This window comes from Etheostoma cragini, chromosome 2, assembly GCF_013103735.1.
Source record: "Etheostoma cragini isolate CJK2018 chromosome 2, CSU_Ecrag_1.0, whole genome shotgun sequence".
In the NCBI taxonomy this organism is placed as follows: domain Eukaryota; kingdom Metazoa; phylum Chordata; class Actinopteri; order Perciformes; family Percidae; genus Etheostoma; species Etheostoma cragini.
In genome coordinates this window covers 23115715-23129335 of record NC_048408.1, presented here as the reverse complement: position 1 = coordinate 23129335, position 13621 = coordinate 23115715, and the positions used below count along the sequence as shown (strand labels likewise).

The following is a 13621-nucleotide window of genomic DNA, read 5'->3' as shown; positions in this document are numbered from 1 at the left end:
TAGATAAAATAATGAAAAGTACTTTCCAGGATATTTAATACATTTTGCCAAGGGAGGACACATGTCAGTACAGTACAACAGTAACAATGGAAAGTAATCTGGAAAGAAAATGGTTTCAACTAACAGCTCTTGCGCATCTTATTTTGTTACTTTTATACCCCTGTCTACATGATCAAAGTAAAAACAAAACGTTTGAATTTTTTATTTTCTTTTTTAAATAACATTCAGAGTCTCCAGCAGTACATCGTCGACAGTGATCAGGTTTTTCTCCGCGCCATCACCATTCCCCTCCAAACACACACGCACGCACGCACGCATCCATTCTTTTCCAGTCCCGGGGCTCGGTGGAGGATCGGGACTCACGCGGACAGGCAGTCCAGGGAGTCCAGAGTGAGGAAGACGTCCGCCTTGCACTGGAAGGTGCCCGTCCCGTCCCGCAGCAGCTCGCAGCTCTTCAGGTTTGGAGAGATGTCTTTCACGCAGATGGCCTGCAGGAGGTGAGAATAAATGATGAGAGAATATGAAGTTAACAAGTGAATATCCGCAAAATGAGCTTTATGTGTATCATCGCTGTATGGACGTTTTCTCAAACTAACCTTATAGGCTTGCATTTCATTTATCTCTTAAACTATATGGGACTGATCCTGCAGGAATAACAGTAGGCTATTGCCGTGATAAAGCAAAGGTTGTGGGACAGTCGCTTATTTTAGACATCGCATATTTTCATTCTCCCTGTCTTTGCCTTTATTCAGGTGTTGTCTGTAGGTAGTGATAATTTAAAATTCAGAACATTTATTGAGTTAATGTTAACAGCCGTTTTGACACAATCTTTTAATAAATGCTGCTGGTTTGCGTCTTTACGCACGAGTTGGAAAACTTTCAAGACAAGAAATTGATCTCAACTTGTTTCGTTGTCGTTGCGAAATAAAGGGTAACAAGTGCTGTGTAATCTCTAAATCTAATCTAATCTCTAAATTGATTACCTGCAATATGTCTAAGGTTTATAATGTCTTTTTTGTTGCTGAAAGGAAAGCATTTTGTTATGCGAGTGTAAAAGAAGACGAACCCCCTCAAAGAAGACATAAAGTTTGTAGCATCTTAACTGTACTTACCATGTTTTTGAGGATGGAGATCTGCCTGTTAGTCTCTTGAAGCACGGGTTTACCTACTGTCTCCCCGCTGTCCATCAGCGTCTCTTCGGACTCGGACCTCCGGACGTAAGGCGACCTCCTGATACCGGACAGCAAACCGGAGGCACGACCCACCGAGTAGTAACTGGGCCCGGTCGACTGCTTGTACCAGGCTTCAACTGGATGGCAGGAGATGAGCAGAGACACTCCGACGCACACCACGGCAAATCTGACTGACCTCTCCATGTCTTGAACCGTCTTGGCACTTGGTCTTTACGCAAAGGAATACGGCGCCTTTCTCGTCTGTTGTTGATCAGAGGCCGACTTTATTTTTTGATGGGTGTTTGGAAAACTTTCTGCTTCTTATATAGGCTCAGTGGTTGACGTTGTCGTGACCCAGGGCGTTCGTCAAATCAAAATTGAGGTGGGTGGATAATGAGCCGTCTTTATGCGGGAGAAGGAAAAAAAAGACCCAATCCGAATTGATCAGTTGTGTGTGTGTGTTGAAGATGTGTAGGGACGTCATCCCTGCTTTGAGCTTGTAGAAGTAGTGATAAATAAGTGATCAAAACTGAAAGACTTCCAACTCAGTTAATGAGCAGGGAGTTTTTTTATGTCTCATTCATTTGACAAACTAATTGTTAAAATCTCCTGCATGTCTAAAAGCATCAATATATTTCATAAACTTAAAAAAGACAGACTGGTTCATCTGTAGAATCACTTAATAAATGTTATACAGGAATTATGGTGGACTTTTCAAACCATTTGTCCTGGGTATGACAGACAGGGACAGGTTGAATATGACTGCGAGCACCAGCACTAGTTGGTCAGCACAGAGTATGAGAACCACTGATACCAACTGGCCCTGCTGCTTTCATTGTGTTCATGCGCATGATTTAAGACACAAGTAAAAAGTCAGTTGAAAAAAAAAAGTCTGACCAATGTGTCTGGAAATCACACACAAAGTGCATAATAACTTTGGTCCGTGCTTACCCAGTGCATGCATCAAAAGGTCAGAATCACTGCGCATGGCTTCAGAAGACCACAATATGAGTGAATATGGACAGATTAGTTAATAAAAATAGCAGATCAATAAACATGAGTGAATAATTGACTGATCAAAATTCTATTCCCAACAGATTTCCACAGGAAAGGATTGAGTATCAGTCTCCTTTCAAAGTGGAGCTACGAGTAATCATTATACATCCTTTTCCCAATTGATTTGCCGACCTCACCGGTCATACGTCATGAACTCCCCCGCCTGTGTATTAGCAGATCAGCAGTAGAACAACAGTGATGGAGACTAAAAACAAAGAGAAATGCATCTATATTTGTTCAATTAACTATATATATTAAGTTATGAGGGGTCTGGATGATGAGAAAATGTACCTTAAATGTATAGAGCCAGATAAGAAGGTTAACTGACTTGAATAACGAAATTATCTGGTTACATAAAGAACAAGAATGATACTATATCAAACAATATTAGGAATTAAGGCAATTTAAGTTTATTTTTTGCATTAAAAAGTAGCACTGACATACAAAAATAAAACTACATATGAATGTTATAAGAAGAATGTGTTCATGTGCGTGGACATTGTGTCAATCAAGATGAGTAGAAGTACCAGTAGTGTCCATCAGAGTCCATTGTAGAGTGGTCTGCAGTGTGGCTCTAGTTTGTCCTCCAGGACATAGTCAGGTCCACAGACCCAGGGGTCACCCGTCTCCCACTGCCACTTCTGCAGACTCTGCCTCAGGCTCTCCAGCACGGCGCTGTAGTGTGGATCGGACACCAGGTTCCTCGTTTCCAGTGGGTCTGTCCTGTGTTGGTGAAGCATTTTTTCAAATTGAAACATCACAGACAGAGAGAACAAGATTGGGTTTTCTTATACTGAGGTCCTTGTGTTCCCAATGAAAAAAACTATTGAAAATAAAATAAAGCTTTAGTGTTTTAATTCCCAGGATGAAGGTCTAAATGATGTTTCTCTTCACCACAGACAACATGCTCATGTTTTTTTTTTTGGTCAAAGTGAAGCAAAGGAAGCCCTATAGTGTTTAATTAAAATGGTTATTCGAAAATTCGAAATATTGACAATATAAATGTGAATTTATAAAAAATGGATTGACAATATTAGAATTTGTCAGACCGTTAACACAGAAAGGGATGCTTTAACTGCTTTCCTCTTTTTCCTTCTTTTTAGTAAACATATACTGTACGTTGCAGTTTTGTTGTTGTAGAGAGCAACTAACGGAAGTTCATTGCAGGAGAAACATACCCATTTTCTCTTATGAATATTCACATTGGTTTAGTTTTAGAGCATTTTCTATCCTTTATTCTGTCCATTTCTGACCATTTCCGTATGCCTAATCACTGAACAGTGGAAGGTTCCCCCCTATATCATTCAGAATAACTTGTGTCATCCATCAATCGAGGTCAAATATTGTGACGATCTGCTTTGGGCGTTGATCTCTAAGCTCAATGGGACTGATATTTATCTTCTGCTCGGCTGAAAACATGATGGAGCAACATGATTTGTAACAGACCTGGAGTCAAACAGCTCCCAGCGCTCTCTGTAGTAATACTGCTCCAGGCTTTTGAACCAGTGCGTGGGCTCACTCAGCTTCGTGCGGTTCAGCAGGTCCTGGAAGGTGGGTGACACATACAGGTCCTGGTCGATGGGGAAGGGCATTCGATAGTGTAGGTTGTGGAGAAGGTGGTACGCCCCCTGGTGGACGGAGCGGGTTGGGTAGTACATGGTTACCTGAAATCAAAATGACAGTACAGCAGTCAAGGCCCATTGTTTGACTCTTTCTATTAGTGACAGGGACCATGACATCCCATCTGGAAGACAAGAAAACACAGCAGTGCTCACAGACCTCGTGAAGGGACTGGCTGGCGTAGACGGTGTGCCAGCTGCCGGGCTCAGTGACCAGAGCAGGCAGTAAGGAGCGACCGGTGAGTTGAACCAGGGTGGTGGGGCTTCCGGGGAGGCTGTAGGACGGATAGGGAACAGAGAACCATTCCAGAATGGTGGGAGTGATGTCTGCCAAAAAAAGAGAGGGAGAAGAAGAGAAAAGACAGTGAGAAAAAAGGCAAACTTCAGTAATATCTGAGTTGATACATTTCAATTTAATGTTAGTATTCATGTAATAATAACTATAGAAATTGTTAAATACTTTACTAATAAGTAGTACAGTGTTGCTATTAATTCATACTGTAAACAAATTTACATGTCACTGTCCATTGAAAACCACATATCTCCAAGTTTGGAGGTTTTGAGTGTTCCAGAAGAATAAAATCCGCAGATATTTTGATCACAACTGTTATTTCTATTGTTTAATTGATGGTATTTTCATGATTACATTTAATTATTACCCTATCAGGTGAGCATTTTCCGTTTCTTATTTTATCTGAGATCTGCTGCTAATGCACAATTGTTAAGGCTCCCTCTGGTGGCCGATGTAGCACATCAGATAACACATTGACTTCACTGTTTGTTCATTTGTGTGAACAAGGCTCCCAAGATAAATCTGAGTGGTCAAACGATAACTACAGAATTTTTTTTACTGACCACAACCTATGTGGCCTACAAAACCTTGGAAAAAAATCAGAAAAATCACTCTTTGGTAGAACTGCTCACAGCTCATTTGTCACAAAGTCTCGGGCTGAGCAATATAGAGAAAATCAAATTTCAGTCTTGACCAAATACCTGAATGTCAATATTGCGACAATGTATGGTTGACTATTGGTGCTTTAACAAAATGTTATTCACGCAATGAGATTTTTGATAAATATTATCCAGAAATGGTATAATGACTTTGTGGGTAAAGGTAAATAATAAAACAGGTAGAACAGTCCAGGAAGTTCAGAAAATTAAATCACTTTACTGTAATGCAGTCTTTAAACCAGGAAAAGACAAAAGTTACCATATTATGAAATATCCAAAATCTAAGACGATATCTAGTCTCATACCGCAAACCAATATAATATCGATATATTGCCCAGCCCTAACTAAGGCCATAATTCCTTTGTTTTATAAGGTACTCCCAGGTTCTCACAAGTTCAAGTTAAGACTTTTTAAGACAATTTCCATAGCTTTTAGAAATAAATTTAATACCAACTTCATGTACAAACTGGCAAAAGTTTGTATGATATAATGAAATATCCAAAAGAATTTTAGGCTATGAAAAGAATTGTGTACCAAGTACTTGTACTTAATACAATATTTTATTGCATGCTTTGTGACGATTAATGAAGTAAGAAGGAGTTATTTAACCCTATGATAGGACAATACAAATGTTAGACTTTTGTGAATGAAATGTAAGACTTTCTAATGAACTTAAAGGCTTTTACGGTCTTTTTTTTAAATATTAGATTTAAAACATTTTAAAGACTTTTAAGATCCCCGCTGGTACCACACAAGGTGTCACAGGCCAAAAAAGGATGGTAGCAACTGGTGTGAGCACTAAACCGGAACAAAACCTGCTATGGACACTGTGCTCACAGCAAGTGGCTGACTTGACAAGTGACAGACGTTATGCTCTATATTTCATTAAATCCATATCCTACCGAGCAGGCTGACGTAGGCCTGGCTGGTGTCTCCCCATCGCTCCCTGTGCTCTGGAGAGGACACCAGCATGGGCTCTGCTGTCCCCGAGCAATACAGGTTGGTTCTGCCGTTCGGGAAGGGGATGCCGTTATCGGAGCTGTAGATGACCAGAGTGTCATTCTCATAACCAGCATCCCTGAGCTCCTGAAGAACCAAACCGATACCTGCAGAGGAAATCCACATCATTATAGCTTAGCGTTTCACAAAGATAACTTCTCTCTGTCCTCTTTTTTTGGGCCTTTGTGTCTTTTTAAGGGTAGGGGTTTTCAACCTACCTTGGTCCAGCCTGCTAACCGTGGTGTACTGTGCAGCCAAGTCAGCTCGTGCCGCAGGTGTGTCCGGCACAAAAGGAGGAACCTGAAGTACACAAGATGAGGACAGGTTCATCAAACTTTTGTCTCTGTGTCTTTTAGATGTACAGTATTTCATTACAATTAAAATAATTGAGACAAAATCTTAGAATTTGTAATTTTGTTGTAGAAATGTGACCATGAAGTGAAAAGAAAAATTTACATGTTCATGGTACATCATGAGCAGCCACAAAACATATGCTTTCAAATGTACTGCTGTAGAAATGATAATGTTATAATACAAGACATATTAAGTTAAATTTTTTAAAAACGGGTATAAATGTTTGTTTTTTTAAAGTTGAAAAAGTCACATGAGACCAGTATTCCAAACTAAACCAGTTTGGAAGTTTATAATCCTTGTTTTCCAATGAGAGTGGGATTAAAAAAAAAAGAAATCTGTATGTCACTGACCTTTACTTGTTCTGGGGTGTAATATTCTGGTGTCCAGTCAGGTATTCTACCCATCCCCATTTCACCATTCCCAAACTTCTCACAGAAAGCTCCGTATTGGGGCTGCGAGTGTCCACATCGGTGGGTGTCATGAAAGGCAACGTAAAGGAAAAACGGCTTCTCTTCATCTTTTATATTTTCTTTATTCTCGTCTTTCTTTCGCCTACGTTCAAAGGCTTCTTCGTTATGGGTCTGGAAAAACTTTCGTACCAGGAGTTTGATACGCGTGATGTTCCTCCCCACCTGGAGGACAGAGTTATTCTCTTCTGTGTAGGCAAAATCAAAAGGGTATACAGATCCAGGACCTACATGCTTCTTCCCAATTATACCTGTGGGAGTGAGAAAAGAAAGAAGATAGAGGGGGAGAAACGGTGTGTGTGTGTGTGTGTGTGTGTGTGTGTGTGTGTGTGTGTGTGTGTGTGTGTGTGTGTGTGTGTGACGTCTCTATGTTACTTACCTGTGTGCACGTTGGCTTGGCTAAGGAGCAGCGGCAGACTTTGTACTCCGCCAAACGAGTTGAAGTTGTGAACACCCTGATGAAGCCCGTACATGCCGTTCTGGTGCTGAAACACGTCAAAATTATCAAAATACTGTGCCTTCATGCACAAATGAGAGGCATCAATATATATATGTGTGTGTGTGTGTGTGGGTGTGTGTGTGTGCGTGCGTGCGTCTGTGCGTTTTTACCTGTGGCAGGCCGGTGAGGATGGTGGAGCGACTTGGGGAGCAACTGCTGACAGAGGTGAAGGCGTTGTTAAACACCAGGCTACGCTGGGCCAGAGCGCGCAGGTGGGGGGTGTGGACCACAGAGTTGTTATACACCTCCGTCTCAAAACCTGCATCATCAGCTGGAAGAGGGAAAAAGAAACATGTATTAGCTCTACATTACATGGGATTTGCTCTCATTCAGCCACAAGACCACTCATGATGACACCTACTGATGATGGACAACACTGTCAGTGTTTCAGTTTATCCTTAAGGTGTTTAATTGGGTTGACAGTAGAGCTATGTGCAGGCAAGTTCTTCCACAACAAACGGAAACAACCATTTCTTTATGGACCAGGCTTTGTGCTCGGTGGCATGCTCATGTTGAAACAATCTGTTGCTACAAAGCTGAAGGCACACTGTCATTGTAGATTGTAAGATTTCCCTTGAATGGAGAATAGAAGCATGAAGCATGCTAGGAAGAAGAAGCATGTGTAGGCTGTGATAGACTTGTCCACATACTTAGTACGACCAATAGTTTATATCATCAGGTATTTCTGTTATTTTCTCCACCCCATCCATATCACTGAGGGTAGATTATAGTAATGCCCCCTCTCTGTACAGTGCACTAGGATTTCTTGCAGGACTGTTGTATTCCAGTGTAGTTTCAGCTAGATGTACCTGATATTTCAGCACTGTAATTCTTCCAGTTCAAAAGGTATTTGAAGTCTCTAAAACTAGCATGACTTATAAATGTAAAAGTTCACTCACCAATTATTAGAAGGACATTTCTTCTCTTTGACTCCCCGATGCAAAATGATGCCAAAATGAGAAAAAACTCAAGCAGCATGATCGTGATGAGGATGATAAGTTATTTTGACTGTTTCACGTAGATTTCGACAACTTAGTCTCAAAATTATTTCTGGTATGGCTTGGAAACATTTAATATGAGTCAAAACAATTACATTCAATAAATAAAACTAATCCAGTCATCCCAATGATTACCTAAAGTACATAACGTGACAAGCAGAGCTGTGTGCAAGACGGTTTTGGACCATTTTGGACTGGTTTTTGTGTCTTCCTTAAACAACTTAAGCCCCGCCCAACTGTGGTCACATGAAAAGGTCACGTGAGGATAGAAAACAGGAACCGTCTCGGGCTTCATTGGGGAAATGTCATTTTGGGAAGTGGTTTTAAAATATAGGAACAACACGTTGACACATCCATGGATAACAGAGAAAGAGCGAAAAATCACAGCTGAACCAGTGAATAAAAAAGATGAAGAGAGAGAGATTTAGTAAGAATTTCTATTATATTCTGTTGTCTTATTTTTCTATTTTATTCCATGATATTGGATTGTTTGCTCTTTTCTATTCTTTTAAAGATCAACTTTGTTTATAAGGATAAACCACTTGAGAAGCATCATCGCGTTTTCGAGGGGGGTCCAAAATATAGTTCAATCACTACATAACTGTGTAGTGTGTTGTATTCGGTTTTTCTTTTCCATTTTGTTGCATGGTTTTTTTGCTCTTTTCTGTTCCGTTGTGTCTGTTCTGGATTTTTTTCTATTCTATTAAATTTTCTATCTTCATCTATTGTGTTTTGTTCCAGTCACGCAGCTGTCTAATTTAAATCATTCATGTTCTTCCACTTCAATCTGTTATAGCATTATAGGACACAATGGCAGATATATAAAACATTACACTGTAAAATGAAGCTACTGGTAAACTCAAATAACACAGAGGAATATGTGTGGGATTATTTCTTTGTTTAATAGCATGTAAATGATTTGGAGAAAAAAGGTATGCAGCACATTTGCTCATTTGGTCATATGACCATCATAAAACCTAACAACCTAAAAGCTTGTTTAGGTAGAAGGACACCGAAAGACACACTGAATGTGTTTTTTTTCCCTATGACACACAGATCACAGAATGCACCAACAATATGGCATCCACTTTCTTTAATATGCCACATGTTTGTCCAGAAGAACAGAGACAAACTGCATGCACACAGAGCACGTCTTTGTTGTGTTTCCCTGAATGCCGTGCGCAAAACCAGAGAAACCAAGCAGCACCTCCCAAAAAGCTGACGAGTGATATTTAAAGCAGAGGAGGAAACTTAAACACTTTGTGTAAGTGGCTTTTATTCTGTAATCAGCCTACTCATGTACACATTTGAATATGTAAAACGTCACCTTTCCCTTTCTGCACTTGCTGCTGTCTCTTCATCCTTTTTTACTGTTGTCATCCTCTCCTCCAGGTTCTCCTTCCTGACCTATGATCCTTGTGCGATGGACCGGCCTATGCTTGGTCGATTGTCGGCTCGGGGCTGCTGCTCCTACAACACCCTCAAAGCCTGGCTTCCCATCCTCTCCTGGCTGCCCAGGTACAAGCTGAAGTGGCTTCAGATGGACCTACTCGCAGGCCTCACCGTCGGGCTGACAACTGTACCACAGGCGCTGGCTTATGCTGAAGTAGCCGGCCTTCCTGTTCAGGTGAATCGTAGCTGGGTTTTCTGTTGATTTAACTTCCATTTAGATTATATTATACTATTTTAAATTCTATAATTGACAAGAGACACGAGATTGGGTTCATGAGATTGAGATGAGATCTTAACACTATTTAAAAAAAATACTTAAGTGAAGAAATGACTGGTAAAAATAGTCCAAAGAAATAGCCGCAACCTAAAAAACACTGGCTTCTCTCCTGTTTAACTAACCATTACACCGTTACTTATGCGCAGAGATAGTCTCTTCACGTTTTCTGGCAGTAGTTGAGACCAGATGTTTTGTACTTGAATGTGTCATTGTACAGTACACAGAGAGAAATAAAGCTTATTTTGTTGTTTCACACTGATTACTTTCTTAAGCACAAAGAAATTACTATCAAACACTCAACAAATGATTTTTGTGAAGACAGATGCTCTTTTCTCCTCCTCTGCATTTTATTCATTGCAGCAGTAAACAAGAAGTAGGCTACTCTACCATTGATTTATGACCATTAAGGAGAAGATTTCATTTAGTTTGTCTTTGTTGTTTGATTTTCAAGCAAAAATCCCACACATTTTCTCAAATTATTTTTTTCTGTAAATTTAAAATCTGTGGGTTGTGAACAGATAGTTGGACAAAACAAGTAATCTAAAGAAACATTGATGGTCCTTTTCCCCTATTTTCAGACATTTTATCGACCAAATGAGAAATCAATTCATGAGAATATAATAAAGAGTAAAGATTCCTTCCACATACGTTTTAAGACATCTACAATACTCTTTCAACTACATGTGTTCCTTGTCCATCATTGGAAGAACTCTGAATCTATGAATACAGTATGAAAATGGGTTTTAAAAGTTTAACTGCTGGACACAAGGCCTCCTACTTCACTGAAAAATCCTTTCTCAGTGACTGTGCACTAAAGATTCCCATTGCCACATCACACTTGTTTAATTTGCATATTGAACAATGATTGGCTTCCAATGTAGTTATGATGTCACAAAATTATACACTCAGGTTTACGGTGGGGACAGAGTTGATAGTGTTGTTGAGTGGAGAAAGGGGCTGTAATGAATCAATCTAAAAGCCTTTCTCTCCTCAGTACGGACTCTACTCTGCCTTCATGGGGGGGTTCATCTACACCCTCCTGGGGACCTCTAAGGACGTGACACTGGGTCCCACTGCCATCATGTCCCTCCTGTGCTTCTCCGTGGTGGGGGGGCAGCCGCACCAAGCTGTGCTGCTCAGCCTTCTCTGTGGAGTCATCCAGGCCTTAATGGCATTACTGAGATTAGGTGAGGGATGGGTCAGGGGACACCAGTTTGGGGGTATTCTTAATTTAGTTGACACTTGCGAGCCAACTGGACAAACATACAAAAAGTGTGACATATTGTTTACACTTAATAGCAATTATATTTTGTCATATGTAAAATTTAAGTTGAGCTCTGTATCAAAACCTGATTTAAAAACATTACGACCTTAGAAATGAGTTGTTCAGAAAAGAGGAGAGAGAGATACATATCGCGGAACAGAGGGGCAAGGTTACCTCCCCTTTCTCTGCTTTGCCCGCCCTGAGAATTTGGCCCATCCGTGAGAGAGAGACATCACGGCTTTGAAACGAGCAAAGTGCCAGTTGGTCAAGCCACACCCCCAGCCTCCACCTTGCCCCCCTCTCTCTTATTCAAAAGCTACAGACTCAGAAATGGCACATACTAAGGAAAGCTCACTGTTGGATTGGCTCTAGTGGCTGTAATTCTACACCAAGATATGGTATTAGGTATACGTCATGGGACCTTTTTGTTGGGGGGGAGGGTTAAGGTCAGTGTCATGACTCTGTAAATTGTTCATTGCTTTGCTTGTCTTCTGCAGGTTTCCTGCTAGACTTCATCTCTTTCCCTGTTATAAAAGGCTTCACTTGTGCTGCTGCGATAACCATTGGCTTTGGCCAGGTCAAGGTGAGAGTTGAATACATGCACTCACTGGCCTCAATCAAACACAGCAACACAAACCACACATACAGTACATCTACAAAACCACCAGTTACCAGCTCCTGTACTCATTAACAGAAATGTCAAAGATATGAATGTTTGATTTCATTTAGAAACATTATCTCTATTAGATTGTTCTGTCAAGTCCATTAAGTAAAAAACAATACAGACAATAAAAATGCTTTAAGAAGTTGTGTTGAATAAAGATGATGAAGATGGTCGTGTCTTTTCTGTTTCTAGAATATACTGGGACTCCAAGGCATTCCCCACGAGTTTGTCCTGGAAGTCTACTACACCTTCTACAAGATCCCTGAAGCCAGGATAGGTGATGTGGTACTGGGTCTGCTTTGTCTCGCTCTGCTGGTCATGTTGTTTTTCATGAAGACAAGTCTTGGCTCTGACGACGCTCCCACCTGCTCCAGAGTCGCCAGGAAACTAGTGTGGACGGTTGCTACCAGTCAGTACGTGTGTTTGTGCGTGTGTGTGTGTGTGTGCATGTCCTTCACATGCAAGTACAAAAATTAGCATTTTTTTCATTTCACTTGCTATGAATGCATGTTATTCCAGGATGCAGATGTCTTTTATATTTTGTGATTGATTGTGTTTAACATTTTACAGTATGTCTGCACTATGTTTTACTTTTCTATAACTTTCCTCCAATTTCTTCATGTCTTCTCTTTCTTTGTCAGTGCGTAATGCTCTGGTGGTCATGGCTGCATCCTTGGTAGCATTTTCTTGGAATTCTTTCGGCCATCCCGTGTTTACAGTCACTGGGGAAACTTCCCAGGGGCTCCCGCCGATCAGGCCCCCACCCACCTCAGACACCACAGCTAACGGCACCGTCGTCTCCTTTGGACAGATTGTAGAGGTAAGGAGCACAGTGACAAGGCCAGCAACAGGGGGGAGGGCAGTGAATCTTTTTTTGTTAAAGTTGCAACTTTAACTTCCCTTCTTTCCGGTTCACCAGAAGAGCAGCTGACTAGCCAGTTGTCCTTTCTGTGTTTTGCGCAGGGCTTTGGAGGAGGGCTTGCTGTAATTCCCTTCATGGGTTTGTTGGAGAGCATCGCAATTGCTAAAGCTTTTGGTAAGTGTTTTTAGCCACACAAGCAGCGTAGAGATGGCAATGTCTGTCTGTCAGTTGGCCCAGACTGAAATATATCTCAACAATTATCAAATGGATTTCCATAAGATGTTGTTCAGACACACATGATTATGAGGCATCCTCTAGCTCACCTGGTAGAGTGTACGCACGTGTAGGCAGCGGTCTGGGTTTGAATCCAACCTGCTTCTTGTCATCCCTCTCTCTACTCTATCTAATAAAAAACCCCTCCAAAATACCATAATTAGATGATAAAGGCAGTTATAGAATGGTTGTCTGATTTTAACTTCCTGTTTGTCCTCAGCCAGTCAGAACGACTACAGAATTGATGCCAACCAGGAGCTGCTGGCAATTGGTGTGACCAATATCATGGGCTCCTTTGTGTCAGCCTATCCTGTTACTGGGAGCTTCGGAAGGTGTGTGTGTTTGTGTGCGTGCGTGAGTACGCGAGAGAGTGTGTGTGAGTGAGTGAGACAACACTAGAGAAATGTCAGTTGTCTAATATTTACAGCAAAATGTTTTCTGCTCACATCCAGGACGGCAGTGAACTCTCAGACTGGTGTTTGCACTCCAGCTGGAGGAATCATCAGCAGTGAGTTCTGATACGTTCCAATTTTATGGTCTATGTTATAATTCAGGGGTTGGCAACCTTTTGGATATAAAGTGCCATTTAAAATGTTCTTGTTAGGGGCAAACTCTAGCTCACCCAGTAAGAGCTTGCTCCCCATATAGGCTGAGTCCTCTGCAGTGGCCCGTTTGAGTCCGACCTGCGGCCTTTTGCTGCGTGTCATCCCCCCC

General features: G+C 41.1%; 3 protein-coding genes across 4 annotated transcripts in view; 1 reads left to right on the top strand and 2 right to left on the bottom strand.

Annotated features, from left to right (window-relative positions):
• Positions 1 to 27: 27 nt before the first annotated feature.
• Positions 28 to 1568, bottom strand: npb (neuropeptide B). The gene is made up of 2 exons (XM_034896772.1): positions 1113 to 1568; positions 28 to 488 (listed from the first exon to the last, which is right to left on the bottom strand). Exons 1-2 carry the CDS (start codon positions 1374 to 1376, stop codon positions 360 to 362), a joined length of 393 nt encoding a protein of 130 aa, XP_034752663.1. The 5' UTR covers positions 1377 to 1568; the 3' UTR covers positions 28 to 359.
• A 153-nt stretch (positions 1569 to 1721) lies between these two features.
• sgsh (N-sulfoglucosamine sulfohydrolase (sulfamidase)) lies at positions 1722 to 8336 on the bottom strand. Its single transcript, XM_034895918.1, has 9 exons — positions 8017 to 8336; positions 7228 to 7388; positions 6998 to 7103; positions 6502 to 6869; positions 6016 to 6097; positions 5701 to 5904; positions 4008 to 4174; positions 3675 to 3892; positions 1722 to 2951 (listed from the first exon to the last, which is right to left on the bottom strand). Exons 1-9 carry the CDS (start codon positions 8093 to 8095, stop codon positions 2768 to 2770), a joined length of 1569 nt encoding a protein of 522 aa, XP_034751809.1. The 5' UTR covers positions 8096 to 8336; the 3' UTR covers positions 1722 to 2767.
• A 26-nt stretch (positions 8337 to 8362) lies between these two features.
• Positions 8363 to 13621, top strand: part of slc26a11 (solute carrier family 26 member 11) — a 7929-nt gene continuing 2670 nt past the window's right edge. The window contains exons 1-10 of one of the 2 annotated variants that reach the window (XM_034895851.1): positions 8363 to 8542; positions 9233 to 9379; positions 9508 to 9742; positions 10839 to 11031; positions 11606 to 11691; positions 11965 to 12181; positions 12414 to 12592; positions 12736 to 12808; positions 13128 to 13239; positions 13360 to 13415. In XM_034895851.1, coding sequence (XP_034751742.1) covers positions 9539 to 9742; positions 10839 to 11031; positions 11606 to 11691; positions 11965 to 12181; positions 12414 to 12592; positions 12736 to 12808; positions 13128 to 13239; positions 13360 to 13415 — 1120 coding nt within the window. In that variant the 5' untranslated portion in view covers positions 8363 to 8542; positions 9233 to 9379; positions 9508 to 9538. The remainder of the gene's footprint in view (positions 8543 to 9232; positions 9380 to 9507; positions 9743 to 10838; positions 11032 to 11605; positions 11692 to 11964; positions 12182 to 12413; positions 12593 to 12735; positions 12809 to 13127; positions 13240 to 13359; positions 13416 to 13621) is intronic. The other variant, XM_034895860.1, reaches the window with a different exon arrangement.